Consider the following 21,281-nt stretch of genomic DNA (forward strand, 5'->3'; position numbering starts at 1 on the left):
ACAATCAGGGTGCTAGATTTAAGGACCATTTTTATAAAGCCTTGTGCTTCTCTCTCTAAACCTAAACCTTTCATTTGTATGATTAAAGGAGTACTTTCTTTTCCTGATCCTAGGTTGGCAGTCACATCACTGGGGGAGATATTTATGGATTGGTGAATGAAAACTCCCTTATCAAACACAAAATTATGTTGCCCCCACGGAACAGGGGTACGGTAACATATATTGCTCTGCCAGGGAACTACGACACATCAGTAAGTTTTCCAGATGGTGCTGGCTAATGCATTTCACGCTTTTGCCAGAAGGTGTGTACTGTGTACACCCCTTCTGTGTCCTGCAGCACCAACCAAAGGGCATTATATGCAGCTGGGTATTGGAGATGCAGGTCACCTGCTGCCAACTTGCCAACAGTGATCACCCTAATGCCTTGTGAAATCAAGCTGCTCTGTATGGTGAAAACTCAGCCTTGCTCATGTGCGTGAGCAAGTGCCATTTAAATACACCATGTTTGCTACTCTACTGTGGGTGGTCCTGCTGTGTCCTGGGTATATGCAGAATCAACAAGGGCATTTTCTTTAGCTACTGTGCATCATGATTATTTGAAGCTGAGGCTTTATGCTTACACTTGATTTCCTACTCCTGAGGGCATTGTGTGCCAAAAAATTTAAAAATTCTGTGCACAATATTTTAAAATTCTGCAAAATTTTGTCAAATGTGGAACCTCCAGCATGGCATTGGGGAGCACAGGCCACTGGCTGCACAGAGATGGGAGATCACTGTGCAGGGGCCCCCCAATTTCCCCAGACATGAACTCAGCAGTGAGGCTGCACCCAACCCTGACGCAGCGCAAGGACTGGGGCAGCCACAGAAACACCACAGTGCCCTGCCCCTCCATGCCAGGTGTGGGCAGACAGGCTCAGCAAAGCAGGATCCAAGTGTGGCGGGGCTTAGTGTGCGGGGGGGTCCAGGTGTGGTTTGAGAGGGTTCTGTGTGGGGCAATCTGGATGCAGGTGGCTCAGTGCGGGATCCAGGTGCAGGGGGGATCTGGATGCACAGGGGCTTGGGGCGGGGGGGACTGTTTCTAGGTGCAATGGTAATGGGACTCTACAGGGGGGTCCAGGTGAAGGTGATTGGGACTCAGCAGGAGGACAGGGGGGGGGGGATAAAGCTTGGCAGGGGGGGTTCAGATGCTGGGGGAGTGGGGCTCAGTGGGTTGGGGATCCAGGTGCAGGTGGCTCATTAGGGTGGTGCAGGGGGAGTGGGGCTTGTCAGGGGGTTCTGGGTGGGGGGATGAGGCTCAGTGGGAGGGTCTGAGTATGAGGGGGTCTGGATGCATGGAGGTTGGGCAGATGAAGGAGCAGCGCCCTGTACAGTGATTCCTCCCCCTGCAGCTGAGGAGCAATGGGCACAGGAAGCATGTGGGGGAGGGGAATTTGCAGAGCTTCCTACAGCTGGGGGAGAAATCTGGGGATTGGTCTGACATGGCCCCGGATGCCATGCAGGAGAAGTAGTCTCGTCCTGCTCAGCCGGGACTGGCAGCTGAGTCTGGTGCAGGGTAATGGCCACCAGCTGGGTCTTCCCCAGTCCCACCCTCTGCCCCACAGTGATTTACCCTCTGCTGGCTGCCCTGGGCACCCGAAACATACTGCTGGGGAGGGTCACATGACGGCTCTTGTGGCTTCCCTTTGCTTCCCCATCAGAAAGTCATTTTTCTGCTGGGAAACAAAGAAATATGTGGGGGAACATAAATTCTCCATGCGCACATTGGTGCTGAATTCCTCCAGGAGTAATTTCCCCGACATGGTAAATCTAGGAAGTGGGCTTCCCCCAGGCTGGGGTAGTACACTGAGGTGTCTGGAAGGCCTATGGCTCTAAAAAATACCTAGTCATTAATGATGTGGATTGCTGGTGGGATTCTGTATAGACTTGTGAGAATGAGAACTCGCGCATTCCCCCCGCATCCAGCTGTCTGCTTACTCTGGGTGTCTGCTGCCTTCTGGTAGGATGTTGTCTTGGAGCTGGAATTTGAAGGTGTGAAGGAGAAGTTCACTATGGTCCAGGTCTGGCCCGTACGTCAAGTCCGTCCTGTCACTGAAAAGTTACCAGCCAACCATCCATTGCTAACTGGCCAACGGGTCCTTGATGCCCTCTTCCCGTAAGTATCACCTGGGGTTCTGCGGGGCTTGGTTCCGATCTTTGTACAAGAATTCCTTTAAGGGGGGCTGGAAAATTATACATAAATCTCCTGTGCCCCAAAGCAACATCCCAAAAATGGTGATGCAAGTACTTCAGAGGAATCCCTGGCAAAAGCAAAATCTCACTGTGCACCAAAAGGAGGAGGAAAATGTAAAACAGGCCTAGTAAATACTATAACTGGGGAGTCTCCACATATAAATAGAGTTGAAGGTCTTATCACTGAGAGAGCAGCTTGTTCAAGGGCCTACATTTTTCAAATTGGAAGCCTAAAGTTAGGCACATGCAACTCCTAGTGACTTCAGAGGCTTGGCACCTGTGAAAACAGACCACTTATTTAGGTTCCTACATATCGATTAAGTGCCTAACTTTAGGCATTTATGCTTGACAACTTTGGCCTAATGTCTCATCTCTCAATGATGCTTCTAAGTTGGATGTTCTCAGTGTGCTCATTCCTCAGACATCTCCATTCGTGAAACATATTTTTGTACTGAACCTGTTCCAGCCATTGTCCCAGCACTAGGTAGTTACTCTGGGAACAGTGGTAGGTGCTGTTGGCATAGAGGGACAGCCTGTTCGTTCCCTTTGTTCTGGCTTGTTGAAATATCACATGCACTTATGACATGGGGTAAATCTGGCTCCATGTGTTGTCTTAGGCAAGTGAAGTGAGAGCCTCAGAGGGCTGAGAAGAAAACTTACTACAATATGCAAACAGGACATCGCTTTTCTCTGTCTGAGTTCAGTATAAACCAGTCTGGCTCTTTTCCTCAGGTGTGTACAAGGTGGTACTACTGCTATCCCCGGGGCCTTTGGCTGTGGAAAGACTGTGATCTCGCAGTCTCTCTCCAAGTACTCCAACAGTGATGTTATCATCTACGTAGGCTGTGGAGAACGAGGAAATGAGATGTCTGAAGTACTCAGAGATTTCCCAGAGGTCAGTATGGGATGCAAGGATTCTTTCCAAATGTTCCTGGGAACAGAGCTGTTGCGTGTGTCTTGGTGAGGTGGTGGTTTTGAACCACTGGATACTGTCAGACCTCAGCTGTTGTGGGCCTTGTTTCATGTCCCTCCAGACACCCTGTGGCATGGTAATCTATGTTTTGCTATAGTAAGAGCTGTCACTGGCCCATCCAGGGAAGGACATCAGTTTTGGGAGCTCTCACACAGCATTTGAACTAACACTGGGATAAATGTTTGTTTTAAAACAAACCCAAAATAATAGGCAAAATTACATAAATGTTGAGGTTTTAGTTACACCCATGAAGAAAATCTTTCCAAAAGCTGTTTGAACTCTGCCCCTTTGTATGGTATATACTAGTGTTGAAGTAACTGAGAATGTAGGTGCTCAGCACCTCTGCAGATCCGATCCTAGGGGGTGTTCTTGCAAGATAATACAGGCAATGTGACAATGTGCTCTTCAGTGCTTCTTTCTTTATAAGGGAAAAGGGAATCCCTGTCTCTGTTTCCTAATGGTAGGTCTCATTTATGGAATGGAAAACTCGTGTATAAATTTATTTATTTTTTAAAATCTAAACCCTAATGTAGCATTAAGAATGTTTTGCACGTCAGTTTATTAACTTGACTACTGTGGTTCCTTCCTATAGCCTTATGTTTTCAAAGCAATACCTGTGCAGTTCCCTGCTCTTCCCTCTTCCCCCCAAAAAATAATCCACCTCAGTTGTCGTTGGGAGAGTTGAGTCAGTTCTTTACGGGGATATAATAGTAGGGAGGACAGATGTGCCTCCTGGGAGAGCTAGCTTCTTCTAGAAATTACAGAACACATTGCACAAACGTGTAAGTAAATTATTTTCTGGCCACACAGGGAGGCCGAGGAAGAGTGTGTAATTAAATTCATAAAGACAATACACTCTGCATTTCCCTCACAAGTTTACTGAACAGTAACACTGCTAATACTAAGATAAGCCAACAAAATGGCAAACGTAAGAACCAGAGAGCAATAATATAGCGATACTGCTCATCTAGCATATTTACAGGACATGGTCTGAGCACAGGAGTGAGGCCTGGGCCTGTGAGTTCTAATCCCACCTCCTGCTCTAGAAAGTCATTTACCTTTTCTGTCTGTTTCCCTATCTACATATTGTCCACAGAGGTTCCAAAGTACAATTGTTCGTACACCATTTTGAAGGTGAAAGCATTTATATCTGTTCTAAGTGGTATTGATCCAATTACCTGAACAAGCTTTACCTCTAGTAAATCTGTCCTCTTCCTTTCACCGGTGGGCAAACAAAGGCATGTAAATTAAGGGATTTACCCAAGTCCCTTGGGGGTCTCAGTAGTAGAACAGCATCTAGAACTCACGAGCCCTGAGTCCAATCCCCTGCTCTAGTTGTTAGACCACTTGTGAGGGCAAATACTCTTGTACTGGGGCTTTTTCTGGCACAGGAGTATGAGGATAATCTCTGTAGGGTTATACAGATTCGTGTGCTGCTTTTTTTTGCCTTTTTAGCTCACAATGGAAGTTGATGGCAAGGTAGAAAGTATTATGAAGAGAACAGCCCTAGTAGCAAATACCTCCAACATGCCCGTCGCTGCCAGAGAGGCCTCTATTTATACTGGTAAGAGTTATAAGAGAAGTAAAGGCTACCCGGGACAGGTGTCACCTTGCCCTCCGGTATATCCAGATACCGATGTATTCTCTGCTTACTAGCTCTGCTTAGTTTCAGAAACTGATCTTTTTAAACCTTCCTTATCCAATAGGTTTTGTGTAGTAGTTTGATCTTCTCTTAGATATAGGCTGCCAAGGAATTACATTTGCCATTTTAATCCTTGCCACTAGTGTGGATTTTTTTTTTGTCTGCTCTGATCCTGTAGTTGTGTGGTATTAACTCTGTAAAGCTTAGCTCATTCTGGAGAGAGTCTATGATTTCTTGACTGTGGAATACAGCTATGCACCTTTTTATCTCCCTTTACTTTGCTAGCTTCCCCCATTAAATTGGTGGGATGAGGGTTATGCCCTTCATCTTAAAATACAAGCTGTTTACTGAATGCTGTTAAATATTTGAGACAAAATCTGACCTCCCTTAAAGTTATTGTAGTCTGCCATTTGGAAACCAAAGGATGCGTCCCATTAGCTTTAAATCCCCTTCTCTACTGTAAAGGACTGTTTTAAAGCCACACTTCGAGGTTAGCCTCCCTCTCTGTTACACCACCACAGAGGCAGCCTTTCAAAAGAAGCACAAGTTAACTGATGGCATAGCTCTTGAATCTCATGGACGAGAAGAATGGGACACAGTCCACGTGGCTCACCAAGGGGGAAGCAAATCTGTGTTCAGAGAATAGGAGCAGAGAGGGAGAAGAGACCAGAGCAGTGAGGAAACTCTTGGGAGTCCAAAAGGAGTAACTTTCAGCCTCCCTTGTCATCAAAATCTAAATGAGTAATTCAGTGATACTTGAACAGGCTTCCTGCCCTTCTAGGGAAGGCATATGAGCCAGAGTACTTGTCTGAACTGTAACCTGCAGTGTGCTCTTCTCTTTGTTCTAGGAATCACCCTGTCTGAGTATTTCCGGGACATGGGCTACAATGTCAGTATGATGGCTGACTCCACTTCCCGATGGGCTGAGGCCCTTAGGGAAATTTCAGGGCGTTTAGCTGAAATGCCAGCTGGTGAGTAGTCTTTTTCTTGGTGTCCAGCCACGGGAAGCCTTCCTGTAGATGTTGAGCCTTCACGTGACTTAGTTTCTGTATGGTGCTTGCAGACAGTGGCTATCCAGCCTACCTCGGTGCCCGTCTGGCCTCATTCTATGAGCGAGCTGGCAGAGTGAAGTGTCTGGGGAACCCTGAGCGAGAAGGGAGCGTCAGCATCGTCGGGGCGTAAGTACTGAACCTTTCAGCATTCCCTGGATTGCAGCTCTTCTCGGGGGGGTGGGTAGTGGGAGCAGTGGGTTGGTGCTTCCCAGACAGGCAAGCAGAAATGGCCCCTGCCCTGAGGAATTCCCAGCCTGAGTACAGACTGACAGGTAAGCAGAGTTTGGGCCGGGAGGGAATAACATACCTGTCAACAGAATTCAAGAGGGACTGAAATGTGGAGAGGATAAGAGGATATGTGGTATGTAGGTATGCTCAAGGAGACTGTACCATGCTCAAGGGGCAGCATGGATGGAAGACAGTATGTAGATGATTATGTGAGAAGCTGGAACATGAGTGGTTGAGAGTAGGAACAGAGGCAGAGCAGAGAAGCCAGTGGGGGCTGGACAGGAACTCATTGTGATGTGAGAGAAGCTTGCATAAATAGGGAGGGTTTTGATAGTGGTGACACACTGCTTGAAAAATCCCTCCACGGACTCCCCATCCACTACGGCATCAAGCTAAGGGAGGGAAGTGACCTGATCAGAATGACAGGCAGGGAAGCTGATTGTCTCTTCAGCAGAGAGGTTGAGCAGGATGAGAGTATAGGTGCTGAGACTTGGACAGGAAGAAATGCTGGAGACCTTTGACAGCAGTTACTGTAGAGTGAGGTAATAGTTGTAGATGGGCTGACAGCTGTTTCAGTGTGGCATTAGGAAGGTAACTTTCCCTAGACTTGCAGGAATGTCTCTGATTTCTTCTCCTTGTGCTCAATCTCCTAATAATTTAAACATCTGTATACCTGTCTGAGGAGCTGGAAACCTTTAAATTTAAAATCAACTTCATTTGCTTATCTGAAAATGGTAGATGGGTCTACTGGTTTCTAGTGCCCATCCATTTCTCTGGGAGGTCTTACAGAAATTAAAATGTTCATCAGTCATCCATAAGGCTACATTTTAGTCACGGGTATGTTTAGTAAAAGTCATGGACAGGTCACAGGCAGTAAACAAAAATTCATGGTCCATGACCTGTCCATAACCTTTTAACTAAAAATACCAGTGAATAAAACTGGAGGTTGGCCCAGTGGGGTGGAGGCAAGCGGCGGCGCGTGGCCTGGGACCCCTGCTGTTGCTGGAGGGTGGGGGGGAGGAGTTGGCAAGGCCATCAGGCTCCCTACCTAGCTCGGCACCTCTTTCCTCTTCACCCCGCCCCCCAGCAGCAGAGTTTGGGTTTGGGTGTGGGAGGGGCTTGGGGTGAGGCGGGCTCTAGGCGGTGCTTACCTGGGGGGCTCCTCGGCGACATCCCCCTTGCTCAGCTGCTAGGCGGAGGCGTGGCCAGGCAGCTCTGCACGCTGCCTCCGCCTGCAGGCACCGCCCCTGCAGCTCCCATTGGCCGTGGTTCCCTGCTGTCTGCTTTGAAACCTTGACTCTTGATAGATGAATTCTATTTTGTACCAAGAATTGGGAAGGCCTGATGCTGCTAATGCTGGATTAGGAAAATTTGACTGTTCACCAAGAGTAAACCCAGTCAAGATCCTTCCTCTTTCTGCATCCTCTGACTTTGGTTTCAAAGGAGTGTGGCATTTTGTTGAAAGAAAGATGTGGAGGGTGGCAAATCTGGCTGCTACTGGTATTGAGTTGTGGTGCTGGGTTTGGAGCTTCAGCTTAGCCCTGCACGAGTGCTGCTGATCACCACTTTCCTTTCTCTCTTCCTGCTAAGTGTATCTCCCCCTGGTGGTGACTTCTCGGATCCTGTCACATCTGCCACTCTGGGCATTGTTCAGGTACGTGCGACCTTGTTGCAGTCTGTGTTGAAGCTGTATTCTCCTAGTTACTCCACTTGGGTTTGAAATGAATGAACTGCACCAGAAGTGCATGAATGTACAGTGACAGCCATTGTGCCTAATGGCCATGGTGTGAATGGCTTCATTTGCAGAAAGAGGGTTTTGTAAGGGTGGTTTGAAATGTTCTGGCAGCATCGAGGCCTGCCCCTATGAAAGATGTTCCCTCAGGCCTGGTGCAGCCAGGATTCATGGGGAAATGGGGAGGAAGGGCAGCTGCCCCATCCCTGTGTCGTGTCCTGCCTACTCCCGACACACACAGGATCGTCCTGTTGGCTGATTCCCCAGGAGTATTCATGTCCCTCTTAAAGGGCAAATGTAAGGATGGCAGCCTTGTACTAGGATGCAGCCCCCTCTCTCTCCATCCCTAAATGAAGGAGCATTGAGACTTGGACAGTTTTCTAGGGGGGGTGAACCTACAGCACAGTTGTGTTTTGGGAAGAGAGGTTGATTTTAGGTATTGGCGGTTAGTAGGGCCCCACTTAGTTTTGCAGGTACCAGTGCTGGAATCTGTTCTGTGCAAGGCAGTCCCTCCAGCGTGACACTAGGATAGTATTCAAGACAGAGTTTTGGAGCTGGGATCCACCATCATGAAATGAATGTCTAGCATGCATTGAGTTGATCTAGTAGGGGAGGATCTCTTAGTGTCTAAAGGCCCCGAGTTATGGTCCAGTTAGTGTGGGAAGGAAAGATTTCTCTTTCAAGCCTGTGTCTGGATGGTCTTTGCTGTACTCATTATACAGAAATGTGTGGGAGTTTGGCCATCTTCAGTTAATAACTTGGCTTCTGCTGGGAAGGAAACTCATGAATCTGTTTTGGATTTGGCAGGTGTTTTGGGGCTTGGATAAGAAGCTGGCTCAGCGCAAGCACTTCCCATCTGTCAACTGGCTGATCAGCTACAGCAAGTACACACGGGCCCTGGATGAGTATTATGACAAGCACTTCACAGAATTTGTCCCCCTGAGGACCAAGGCCAAGGAGATTCTGCAGGAAGAGGAGGACCTGGCAGAGATTGTGCAGCTTGTGGGGAAGGTGAGCAACGATCACTCTGAGTGGGGAAGAGTATCTTGTCTTAGCGAGACTTTCCAAAGAACTGGTCTGCCTCCACTGCACAGCTCCTGGCATAGACTATAGACACTATCCATGGGGAGATGGGTGGATATTGGTGTGCAGGCACTGAGAGCTGGAGGGAAGGTAATAAGAGCTTAAGAACATAAGAATGGCCATACTGGGTCAGACCAATGGTCTATCTAGCACAGTATCCTGTCTTCTGACAGTGGCTGTTGCCAGATGCTTCAGACAGAAGTGTTTCTCAAAAACAATAGACTTGCCTGCCACTAGCTGTACTTAATTCAGTCTTTTCTACTGCTCTGGTGCTGGAACCAAAAAGCAGCCCTCAGACTAGTCTAGAAATAGGAGAAATCGCCACGCCAGTAACCCGTGAGTACACTTGCAAAACAACTCTGCAGCCAACTGCAGTGCACTTCTTGTTTGTTAAGGAAAATGCTCTGGATGCAGTGATCCTGACCTGATATTTGTTTCCCCTATCTCTGAACTAGACCCGGAAGCTCAGTCTCTAATTTAATAAACGTGTTGAAAAGTTTCACTGTCACTTCTTTGAGTGCCCCTGTCATCTGGTGAAATGCCAGTTCACAGCCATGCAGCAGTACAGTATCCTGAGGTCCCTTCTCCTGCAGCACCCTGACAAGGGCTATTTTCAAAGCACTGCACTGATGCGCTTAATTCGGTGCTCAAAGTATAGGCCTGAAGAGTGGGTTGCATTTAAATTTTGTCCTGTTAGAGTTTTTAACACACAACAGTGGCATGATGATACAAAGAATTAGAGATGAGTGATGTCTGTTCTCTATGAAGTGGCTGAGTAGTCGTCATGCCTAGTGTTAGAGACCTATTAGCTGTGACCTCCCATTCTACAGGCTTCTTTCAGTTTCTCAGTACACCTCAGCATTTTGGGGTAGAACGCGTAAACCTAACCAGAAAAACTGCTCTTGAGGAAAGGTGTCTTGAGGGTCTCAGTGAAAACTGACTTTGTTTCAACTGATATAGATGCTATAAAGACTGTAGCTCACATGTGCGTAGTACACATGAGCCAAGCTAGCTTACATGCATTAACTAACTTTCATTGGAAGAAACTGGGGGAGGAAAGTAATGGGCAGGAAGAAGTCCTCCAGCAGCCACAGGAGGGGCCACTTGCACCAGAAGGTGCCTGTCCACCAGAGCTCTAAGCTCTGCTTCTCTGTCCTAGAAAAGAGGAAAATGTTGGGGGGTGCCTTTTTCTACTTTGTGATGTATGAAGGTCTAAAACGGAATGCATCTGATGAAGTGAGCTGTAGCTCACGAAAGCTTATGCTCAAATAAATTGGTTAGTCTCTAAGGTGCCACAAGTACTCCTTTTCTTTTTGCGAATACAGACTAACACAGCTGCTACTCTGAAACCGGTCTAAAATGTGTGTTCCAGATTTGTTTTGCTTGATTTGACCTTAAGCCTGAGTCTACACACAGGTTTTTGTACCGCTTTAGCTATATTGGTTTCTAGACAAAGTAGTACAACCCCTGTAGTGTGGATGCATTTATGCTTGACTGAAGGTGCTTATATCTGTATGCCTCATTCACCTTACAGAAATCCTAGCCTCTAATAAATCTCTTCTCCCAAGGATTTTTCATGTGTTGGAGTTAAATGTTGGCAAAATCAAACCACTTTAAGCAGTGCGGGGGATTGGAAGAAGAAACTGCTTTTCCTCTCAATCAGATTTCACTTCTGTGGCTTCTCTGTCAACCTACCAATTCTTCACTCTCCAGGCAAAATGATGATCACAGTTTGAATTTCTGATGTGAAAAGAGCAGGAAAAAAAGCCTAAAAAACCTAAACAACTCACCTGTTCAGGGCTTATCTACACGCCACAAAGAGCAAAAAGGCACAAACCCAAGTCTTGTCTGTGCCAGACACCTTTTTTAAAACCGAGCATGGACCTCTGCTGGGTGGCCTCCTTCTGACTGAAGCTGTCCTCGCTCCTGGTCCCTTGCATCCATATCAGCAGCTCTCCAAGGTTCAAGACTTCTCTTCTTCCCACATCCAGTTCCCCAATTTGTGACTCACCTAGCTTTTAAGCTGGAACTGCGCTCTGGTAAAACTGTAATGCTTCCATTGTGTGTGTCATATTTACACATGTCCATTTTTATTTGTTTAAAATTGGATGGGCTGGCAGACCTGGAAGTAAGAGATTTATTGAATGAGGGTTTCTCTGTAACCCTACATTATTAAGTGGGACATGTGAAATAGTGCGCGCACACAATTTAGCTTTGGCTGCTCTTCTGCTCTCTAGCCAAATGACCTAGAAGAACCGTGAATGTGGTTTGGATTCTTCTGGTTGTTCTGGGGGTAAAATAGGACCTTCTGAAACACCAAAAAAAGAACACTGAGGTTGCAGAGTGAAATGCTGAAGTCAGGAGATGCCAGCATTAAGGTAGCCCATGCAATCTTAACTCCTGCCCCATTTTGGGCATGCATGACTGTAGTCTTCAGTTACAAGATCGCAGTTCAGGTTGTGCTTCCTGGGTGAGGCATGACAGCACTCAGGACCAGATAAGATTAAAATTGTTTGTTGTTAAAATGGAAGCAGTTTAACATGTTATGGGTGCAGCCTTGCTCTCTGCTGTGGTTATAACAGGTTATTTTGGAAAGAAGTGTCATACCCCTGCTTCGTTCATTGAGCACTATCCAGCCTGCATATTGATAAGGCTGAGGTCCCGTGAAAATAGCCCATGGTCGTGGAGTGAGACTGCTGTAGTGTACCTGCACAAGGGGTAATTTAGGTCATGTGTTTGTCTTCAACTTTGGCATTTCTCTTCTTTTTTTTTAGTGCATAAACATGCTCCTTGGGTGCTATTTTAATTATCTTTTATATTGAAACTTTCTGTGGTGCCTCTCACATGACTCTCTGAAAGCACTTCCCAAACATTCAAGCCTCAGTCACCCCCTTTTGAGAGGATAAAATTGAGGCAAAGATGAAGGGACTGATAGTGCAAGGAGCTCAGGAGAAGGGGAATAGATGGCTCTGCACAACATGCTATTAAGAATTTTCTTATCGCTGACTTCATTTGCGAATGGCACACTGGGGAAAAGCAACTACTGGTTTCAGGGATTAGCGGCAGTTTTCTTTTTCTTTTTGATGGTCAGAAATATCATCATTTTACTGAAATGCCCTCAGATGCATTTTTGGAGTCTGGTTTTCCTCATGTGGACATGCTGGAACCGGGAAGGGAAAGCAGAAGTTCTGGCTCCCCGATCTCCTGCAGGCTTACGTCACTGCTACAGCTGCCTCTTAGCAAGCATTGTCGAGGGGGCCGGCTCCAGGCACCAGCATTCCAAGCAGGTGCTTGGGGCGGCCCTGTAAAGGGGGCGGCAGCCCGTGTGCCTTCAGGGCGGCATCTCCTCTTTCCACGGTAGCGGCAATTCAGCGGCAGCCTCTTTTCTCAGGCTGCCGCGGGGGCAATTTGGCAACAGCTTTACTCTGCACGCTGCGCCTCGGCGGCAGCATCCATCTTCAGACGTCCTGCTTGGGGTAGCAAAACCAGTAGAGCCGGCCCTGGCAGGCAAGCAATTAGCATCTTGAAGGAATCTCTCACTTAACTCATTGCTTAACACCTGCAGGAATCCCAACATAGGGTGAAAAGAAAAGGAGTACTTGTGGCACCTTAGAGACTAACCAATTTATTTGAGCATGGGCTTTCGTGAGCTACAGCTCACTTAAAGCCCATGCTCAAATAAATTGGTTAGTCTCTAAGGTGCCACAAGTACTCCTTTTCTTTTTGCGAATACAGACTAACACGGCTGTTCCTCTGCAACATAGGGTGGAAACTTAACAGTTGTGTTTAATGCTGCTTGTAATCTACTGGTGGCTGGCTGAGTGGCTGGCTTTGTATCTGTGAATGGGAAATATGCAACAAAATTTCCTTGTATTTATACAAAGATCTGAAAAGGCAGGGAGGTAAGCCACATGCCTGTAGATGAATGTAAACAAGTAACTGGCATTATGGGCCTTAGCAGAGTTAGGAAGCCAACACCCAGCACTCCCATACACAGAACTTGGCACCAAACTAAATTTGGACTTTGCCTTCTAGGCTTCCTTGGCGGAAACAGATAAAATTACCCTAGAGGTTGCCAAACTGATCAAAGATGACTTCCTGCAGCAGAATGGCTACAGCCCTTATGACAGGTGAGGGCCGAGAGGCTGTGTGCTCCCCATTCATTCTTCCGTATATTATGTTCAGATGGAAATCCTATTTGGGAATAGGATCCAGTTTGATGTGGCAACCCAGGACCTGTTTTCAAGGTGATCCGAGAGCTGCTCCTAGGAAAATGCAGCCTGTGGTGTTCCATGTAGGCCATTGGCTCCATGTTGTCAGAGAGGCACCGTATGCAGACCCCTTCTGGGCCCCGTGGTAGGGTCTTGGCTATATTGATAGTTTCCCCAGCATTCTGTCCATTGAAATGAGCACTGCTAATAAACCAGTGCTATGAACCAGCCCGTTGCCTGGATAAACGAACTCCCTCTGGAAAGGGAGAAGAGGATCATTTAGTCTGAACTGATATTCCGCCCCCCCCCCCCCCCCCCCCCCAATAAGAATCTATCTTTGTTTCAATAGGCCCCAGTGATACTCAGGAGTGTCACAAGAATCTGGTTGAAGCCACTTATTCTCCACTATCACTGCACAGCTCTAGCCCATCTACAACTCCTAACTTCCTCTTACAGCCCCTACTCAGCCTGGTGCTCCACTCAATCTTCCCTCTCAATGGCTCCTCTTATCTACTTTATACCCTGTTTCCATGCTATCCCTTGTGTCTGGAATAGCCTTCCATGGAGTTCTTCAGCCTTCCCTCCTCCTCTCCCCAAACTCCAGACCTATCTGTGCTGTGACACATTCCCCCTCCAGTGGCAACTTGCTTGTGCTGCTCTGTTGCAGCTGCTTGTGCCTTTAGACCAAGTTTTGGGAAGGGATTCTGTTTGCTACGTGCACCCGTTATCTAGTACAACAATGCGCTGCATAAATAATGTGGTATTTCTGTGGTATCTGTCAAGACCACCACTTTCTTTGCCTGGTCTCTCAGTGTGGAGTGGAGTGCTGGGGCCATAGGAGCTGCCAGGTCATGCTAGGAAACACACTGGAGCTGCCATCATTCCTCCAAACAGATGGGAAGGGAAACACTCAGAAATGCACTCCAAATGGAGTCAGCCACAATAATGGAGATGATGTGACTTGATGCTGTGGTGTTGCCATGATGTCAATATGTGGTGACACTGTGTCACTACAGCTTGGAATTGTATTGCAAGGATCACACCATCATGCCAGGCCACTACTTTAAGATTTCAGCTCTGCTTATGACTGAAGTTAAAGATCCATTGCCAGTGGGTCATACTTTTGAAAAAGTTTGCGGCCTGTAATAGGTAGTTTATGCCACTTGGCAGTGAGTGTATCAAGGGTTTTGTGATGTAGCTTTATGGGATGAAATAGGCCAACACTCTTATACTTCCACCCACCAAGGGAATCCAGCCTCAGTGAGGGGGTTATGTTAGTCATGAAGGCACCAGAGCTCTCACTTCATTAAAGATATTCTCAACTGCGCTACAGCCTGGGAAAGTCATTAGTTGTACATACTAGATTCTGTCTTGTTTCCATCAGGTTCTGCCCTTTTTATAAGACCGTGGGGATGCTTTCCAACATGATTGCGTTCTACGACATGGCGCGCCGAGCTGTAGAGACCACAGCCCAGAGTGACAATAAGATCACCTGGTCCATCATCCGAGAAAATATGTCTGAAATTCTCCAGAGACTTGTTTCCATGAAATTCAAGGTATGTCTGTGGGCAGCAGGGCATTGGCTCCCTGGCTTCTCTGTACGGCCACCCGCTGCATTGGAATTAGGGATATTGACATTGCTTTGCTAAGGAGACACAAAGTTCTATGGAAGCCTTCAATGCATCTACAAAGCCGTTATCCTGGGTTGCCTGTAAACATTTTTCTTACATGAGGAGAAGTGGTTCCACAAACTGAGTCACTTGCTCTACTTTTTTTGGTTAATATAAAATGCCTCTCTGTTTGAGACTCGGCCTAAGCTGCAATCAAATACATGGCCCTGGTTCTTTCAGCTGAGAACTGCCTTGGTGGATGAGTACAGAGAAAGCAGCTATGTTAATAGGGTCACGCCCAACCAAATGGCCTTGGGCACTGCTAGTGGCTTAGGTCCAAAAATTAGATAGTATTGTATTTTAGGTGTCTGACAAGAAATGTGTTCGTGACTTATTAAAAACACATTTTTTTTCAAGTAAACCTTCAATAAATGATGGGCAATGTCCATACAACACACATCCAATCTGGAACGGAAAAGAAGCACCCATGAAAATAAAAAAAAGTACCTTGTGAACAGGAATCTGGTTCAAGAGAGGCACAAACTGTTTTATTAGCATTTACATGGCCCACATCCCACAGTTTGACATGAGCCTTAAGGAGAAATGTTGAGGGAGTAGATTGAAAAGTATAAACCATCTGTCTAGATACATCTGTGGCCTCCCTCACTGTAATATCACTATGGAGTGTGCAGTGATAAGGGAGAGGAGAGGTGAAGATCCAGCGGATCAGGTTGTCCCAGCCTGTTCATTAAATGGCTTCTCTGGAGTAGAGGCCTTATAGCCTGTCTTCAGTGGGAGTGTAGCTGCACGTTCAGCCACCCTCCATTTGTAGTGAGAAACTGGGGCCTTAGAGTTCTCTGGTATAAAGTGAAGATGTCCTGACATGTTCTTGCAGACTTGTACTAGCTCAATTTCAGTGGAAAGGATTTTGTTTGTGCAATGAGGAAGATGAATCTTAATGTGCTCAATTGCTTTTTTTCATGCCACAGTTCCATATGCCATTTGGCTGTAGCTAGAGGGGAGATGGTATTTAATCATTGTAACACTTGTATCACATAGCATCACTCCCAGTGTGAGCATTACCTCAATCTTTTACACTTGGTTTTCATCTGAGAAGTTTCTACAAACCATAGGTCCAATTTCCTAGATAATGGCTGGGAAAACTTTCCATTATGCTATTGTGTGGTATGTGGGAGAGGAAGGAGAGACATAAACCCAGCTGTCATTTAAAGAGGCTATAAACATTTGGGGGAGGGATAGCTCAGTGGTTTGAGCATTGGCCTGCTAAACCCAGAGTTGAGAGTTCAGTCCTTGAGGCGGCCATTTAGGGATCTGGGGCAAAAACTGGGGACTGGTCCTGCTTTGAGCAGGGGGTTGGACTAGCTGATCTCCTGAGGTCCCTTCCAACCCTGATATTCTATGATCTGCATTCTCCAGAGTGTAGTGAGCAGATATAAACTCAGAAGTCAGGAAGGAGTTAAGCCAGTGGCAAAGCATTGTCAGACTGTATGAGGGAGCAGAGGTTTTTCAAGCCTAACTTTTTCACTTGATGTGTTTTCAGGACCCAGTGAAAGACGGCGAGGCGAATATCAAGGCGGACTATGCTCAGCTCTTTGAGGACATGCAGAATGCATTCCGTAGTCTGGAAGACTAGGCTTTGCCCCCATTCCAATTATCCCCTTCAGTTTAAATTTCTCATCTCAGCCCCTCTGCTTCCCTACTGTGCAAGACTGAAATGAGAGAACCTGAGTTTATAACAGTCCTACATGTCCTTGTTCATACACAGTAGGTCTTTATAAAACATTCCTCTTAGTTTGTTTGGCCTCACAGTGTGTTTGAAATGGTAGGTGGAGTTAGTGTGAATGGGCCTGAGAGAAAGTGAGGTACTGCAATTGTAAACTTGTAAGGTGGGGGATTCTCTACCCCCCCCCCCCACCTTTCACTCCCAAATAGATGTGATCTCTTAACAGCCAGGCTCTTGCTTCTTGGGGGAAGTAAATCAAATAAGTTGTAGTGGCAGAGGAGGTGAGACTCTTAGTGCAGTGATATGGTACATTGAGGTGGTGATGTTAAGGGCATATGGGCCTAGCTTTTAGTCAGTGACTATCATGCAAAGAATGGGCATTTCCCCTGCTTTGAAATAGGATTTATTCAATTTTTCCAGTGAACTGCTACTACCAATATATAGTGTATTCTTTGGTACAGTTCCCCTTCTAAACCTCCAACTGAGCCTGTATTAAAGCAAGTGTATTACAACACAGTAGTTGTGGAACTCTGCAAGGTCTTAACTAAGAGGAGAAACATGTGAAAGCAGCCATGTGTCAGTTTGCATTTGAGAAGTAGCATTTATTTTCCTACCTAATATTTAAATAGGACTGTTGGACTACACTTTAATTAAAAATCAAAGCCATAGTTGCTCAACTATCAGCAGCAAGAATTTTATTCTCTTGCATCCCTCTCCCAACAGAAAATAGCATGACCCTCAGTTGCTTCAGTGTAGCTACTTTGTACTACAGGACAGGACAAGCTGTGTCAATCCTACTTGTATGGAGCAGGAATCCCGTCCTGCCTCAGTGGCTGCATGCCATAACATTTGCCTTCTAGTGCAATGTTGAGTCACCACATGCTTCCAAAACTTTCCCTTAAGATACCTGAATTTGATTTGTTTGTCCAGTTATGGTATGCAAGGTCCTTTTTAGAGGGAATGTTCAATGCTAAACTTTCTTGTTGAAAGGTTCATTGTGATGCCAAGAGAAGCTGGTAACTCTTTTTTGCACTGCACTCTGGAGGTGTTTGGTGTCCTCAAAGTAGTCAGAGAGCAACTGCTTCTTGGACTTGTTTAACAGCAGACCCAATATGTGATGAGGACTAAATACAGAGGAGCCTTTTCTCATTAACCTACTAGAGCCAGAACTCACCATATTGCTTCACAGTGGGAGAAATTAATAAGGGAGTGGGCAGCCTTTTTGATCTTGTATTTCAGAAGGAATTAAATGTGCTTTTTTGTTTGTTTTTTGGCCACACAACATTAATCCCAGACTTATTCCAGCTAATGCCTTTGAGCTATCCTTCAGCTTTGAATGACAATGGACCAACTTCTGCTGCTTCCTGTGTTATACTAACTCACTTCTGGCATTGAGCCCAGCTGAAACTTTAAAAGGCTCTTCACATATTAACCTCTTTGATCTCCCAAAATAAACAAATTAAAGATATTCAACCCAGTGCTCTGGTGATGAATAGCTGACAGTTTACAGTTCATTTAATTTCAGTGTATGCTGCCCATGAAGCATGGTCATGTATAAATGAGTAGTTATACAAGCCCTTACCAGAATCCTCATTGTTCACACCTATCACAAGTGTACTGTGTCTGTAGCATTCCATGCTAGAGGACAGATGTTCTATTTCTCTAAATTAATAGAGGATGTTATAAACTTTACAACAGGTCTAAGATAAAGCAGTTGTAATATTTATTGTGCTGTACCTGGCCCTAAGGTGTGACCAGTTCAAAGTTGCATATATATATATTTTTGTTTTGTCTTGTCTGTTTTCAGTGTTGAAATTGATGTTTCACTGTGTTGCTACAAATTTTTCCTCCACACATGTGGAAGGAATGAAAGGATGTGTAAAAAAACAAACCAACACCTGCTCTTCCTCATTTCATAATGGATGTTGCTGAAAGTTGTGCAAAACTGTTCAAGTCAGTGAGAATAAAGTGGATTTAAAGTATTTGTGGGCTCTTCCTATTCATGGTCTATTTCCTCTCTGCAAAATCAAAACTACTTCTAGGAAGTTAGAGTGCATACTACAAATAAAGTCTGAGCAAACTAAACTACTCCCACCCCTTACACTACTGCTTTTAGAATCCCTTTAGGTTTTAAAGCTGCCTTTCAGAAAGGAAAAGCATCCTGTTGCATGGGGCTTAGCTGGGAAGAAATATCAAGAAAATGAATGTAAAACTAGAATAGACCATTCTAATCTAGCATCACCTATTGCTGTAAGAGGAAGACCAACCTGGGGTTCTAGAAACACTTTGAATCTTATGTGATTAAAGGCATTTATTATATTAAAATCCATTATTAAACTTTTCACTTCCTGGTTTTAAAATGTTATAAAATTTAATGCAGGAATTGTTTTAGGCTTGCCCTAGCAGATCAATGCTTGAAATGTCAAGGTAGTTTTAACTAACTTACAAAAGAACCCAACTGTCAGTCTCGATGCTTTTCAATGCACAATTTCAATGTTCGTTGTGCAAATGGCTACTTAGTTCTGCTCTATCCAGCTCTCACAGGAAGGGATGAGGGGGATCTCCCCCCTAAAACTGCCTTGGTAGACCTAGTTTAACTTCTTCCCAAGCATCTAGCCCTTTCCCTTAGAAAACTGAATCAGTACAAATCCAATGGCTGCAGGTGAAAGGTTGTCTCTTTCCCTAAAGACAAGATGCAATTAGTGACCTTTACAGCCACCACTGTTGGCCTTTTAGCCTCTGAAAACAGTCCCACGTTGTTTAATAGCACAGGGAACAGCCTCTTGTCACACCATCTACCTTTCTGCCTTTGTTTCTATAGCTATGGAATGGGTGCATATATATATACTTGCCTTGTTATAATGCATACAGGTTGATCAGTAGGCCCCTGGCTTATTTGGACAATTGATCCCTTAAACAGTAATGTGCTGGGTCCATGAATAACAAATTAGGCTCCACTTCTGCAACAGGAGCTTGACAGCCCTTCACTTCGCACTTTTCCCAACCCTCATGCTATGGAAGCAGTTGTTGGGGCTCTATAGTACTAAGCTTTGCACTTAAGTGCAGGGAGATTCAGCATGGCTGAAGAATACCCTACCCATAAATGAACAGTTTGAGAATTTACATGTAAAGCCATTAGCTAGTATGGGAGTAAAAAATTTCTTAAGGGATCCATTATAAATTATTTGACTTATCCCACATCTCTCCACTCAGGCATCCCTACAAACAGCTAGATGAATCTTGTGGATCTGGAGCAATGAATATTTTTTTGAAAAATGGGATTGTTTCTCTGGACACTGAAGAATGACATGCCCCAAAAACTGTTCTTTCAAAAATGGCAGCCACCTCCCATTTGTATTAGTGCAGGACCTGAGACTAGGTCTTTGTTGTGCTAGGTGCTGTCTCCAACAGCTTACAATTCTGCAAAGGAGTGAGGCCACTAGCTACCCTTCACAAAGATGACCGTACCACCATCCACCTGTTCCTCCCCTCATCCCATCCCACACAGAGGCCATCTTCTCCAAGGGCAGCTTGGCATCACTTACCGTACAAGAAAAGGGATTGGTGCTCTTTACTAAGGACAGCCTTTATATGGCCCTTTTGAGAAGATCTTAAAAGTAGATATGGGCAGATATGGGCTCCCTCCCATTGAACTGTGGGTGATAGGGGATATTGAAAGATGGCAATTTATGTTCGACAGTCTTGTCCCAATAGCTACTGAAATAGAAACTTATGAAGAATGACAGACCTTTAAATAGTCACTGGAGCAGGAGGAAGGGGAGCCTAGGTCTCCCATCTCCCAAGGTGGTGCCCTAACCAGCAGGCTATAGAGCAGTGGTTCCCAAATTGTGGGGCACATCCCCCAGGGGGCACAGAGGAACATCAGGGGAGATGGGACACAGCTAGGGTGATCAGCTGTCCCAATTTTATAGGGGCAGTCCCAATATTTGGGGCTTTTTCTTATATAGGCTCCTTTTACCCCCCAGCCCAATTTTTCACACTTGCTGTCTGGTCACCCTAGACACAGCAGGCCTAGGCCTGCCCCCCCAAGAAAAGGGAGAGCACCTCCCAGCCCCATCCTGCCTCAGTCCCAGCTGCCCAGACAATAAAAGTCAAGTTACCTGCAGTAACTGGTCTCTGCCACCAATAGGTGGGAAGAGCAGCAGCAGGTGCTGCTGCTCCTGGAGCCTGGGGGAGCTCAGGGATGGCTCCAGCAAGAGAGGTATCAGCTGCTCCCCTCTCCTGGCCCAAGTGCAATTGCCCCTTCCCATCTGTCCCATTCATCCTCCCACCCCCAAAGTGCAGCTTCCCCATCCTGCCCCACTCACCCCTTCATCCCCAGAGCACAGCTCCCTCTCCCCCATCCTGCCCCACTCACACACACCCCAGCTCCCAGGGGCATGCAATTGGGTAAGGGGGAGCACAATTGAAAAAGTCTGAGGACCACTGCTATAGAGTCACTCTCTTCTGGCCCAATGTTCTACAGCAGAACAACTTCAAGAGGAGACTGAGGGAGACCCGCAACAGAATATCCCATAGGCTAGTAGTTGTCCCATAGCACCCCCCAGAGAGGATCTGAACGGGAGTCTCCCACCTTTTTCCCCAATCAGGCAGATGGGGGAAGTGAACCTGGGTCTCTCACATGAGTGCATTAACCACTGGGCAAAAAGTTAAGGAAGTGTTGGAATGATTATGCAGGGTACAATCAAGACCCTAATGTAACCATAAGTCCAAAGGCCTAATTGTATTTTATACAATTGCTCTGAACATGCCTAAA

The 21,281-nt window shown here is 46.0% G+C and overlaps 1 protein-coding gene across 5 annotated transcripts in view; it reads left to right on the forward strand.

Moving 5' to 3' along the window:
- ATP6V1A (ATPase H+ transporting V1 subunit A) overlaps positions 1-18,486 on the forward strand; it is a 37,551-nt gene extending 19,065 nt beyond the window's left edge. For 4 of the 5 annotated variants that reach the window (XM_073310187.2, XM_073310162.2, XM_073310178.2 and 1 more), the window contains 11 exons: positions 114-251; positions 2,001-2,152; positions 2,962-3,124; positions 4,658-4,766; positions 5,693-5,815; positions 5,908-6,022; positions 7,715-7,778; positions 8,664-8,867; positions 12,975-13,069; positions 14,535-14,706; positions 16,322-18,486. In XM_073310187.2, coding sequence (XP_073166288.2) covers positions 114-251; positions 2,001-2,152; positions 2,962-3,124; positions 4,658-4,766; positions 5,693-5,815; positions 5,908-6,022; positions 7,715-7,778; positions 8,664-8,867; positions 12,975-13,069; positions 14,535-14,706; positions 16,322-16,414 — 1,428 coding nt within the window. In that variant the 3' untranslated portion in view covers positions 16,415-18,486. Of the gene's footprint in view, positions 1-113; positions 252-2,000; positions 2,153-2,961; positions 3,125-4,657; positions 4,767-5,692; positions 5,816-5,907; positions 6,023-7,714; positions 7,779-8,663; positions 8,868-12,974; positions 13,070-14,534; positions 14,707-16,321 lie in introns of those variants that run through there. The other variant, XM_073310196.2, reaches the window with a different exon arrangement.
- The last annotated feature ends 2,795 nt before the right edge of the window (positions 18,487-21,281 follow it).

The sequence above is a fragment of the Lepidochelys kempii genome, chromosome 1 (genome assembly GCF_965140285.1).
Source record: "Lepidochelys kempii isolate rLepKem1 chromosome 1, rLepKem1.hap1, whole genome shotgun sequence".
Classification (NCBI taxonomy): Eukaryota; Metazoa; Chordata; order Testudines; family Cheloniidae; genus Lepidochelys; species Lepidochelys kempii.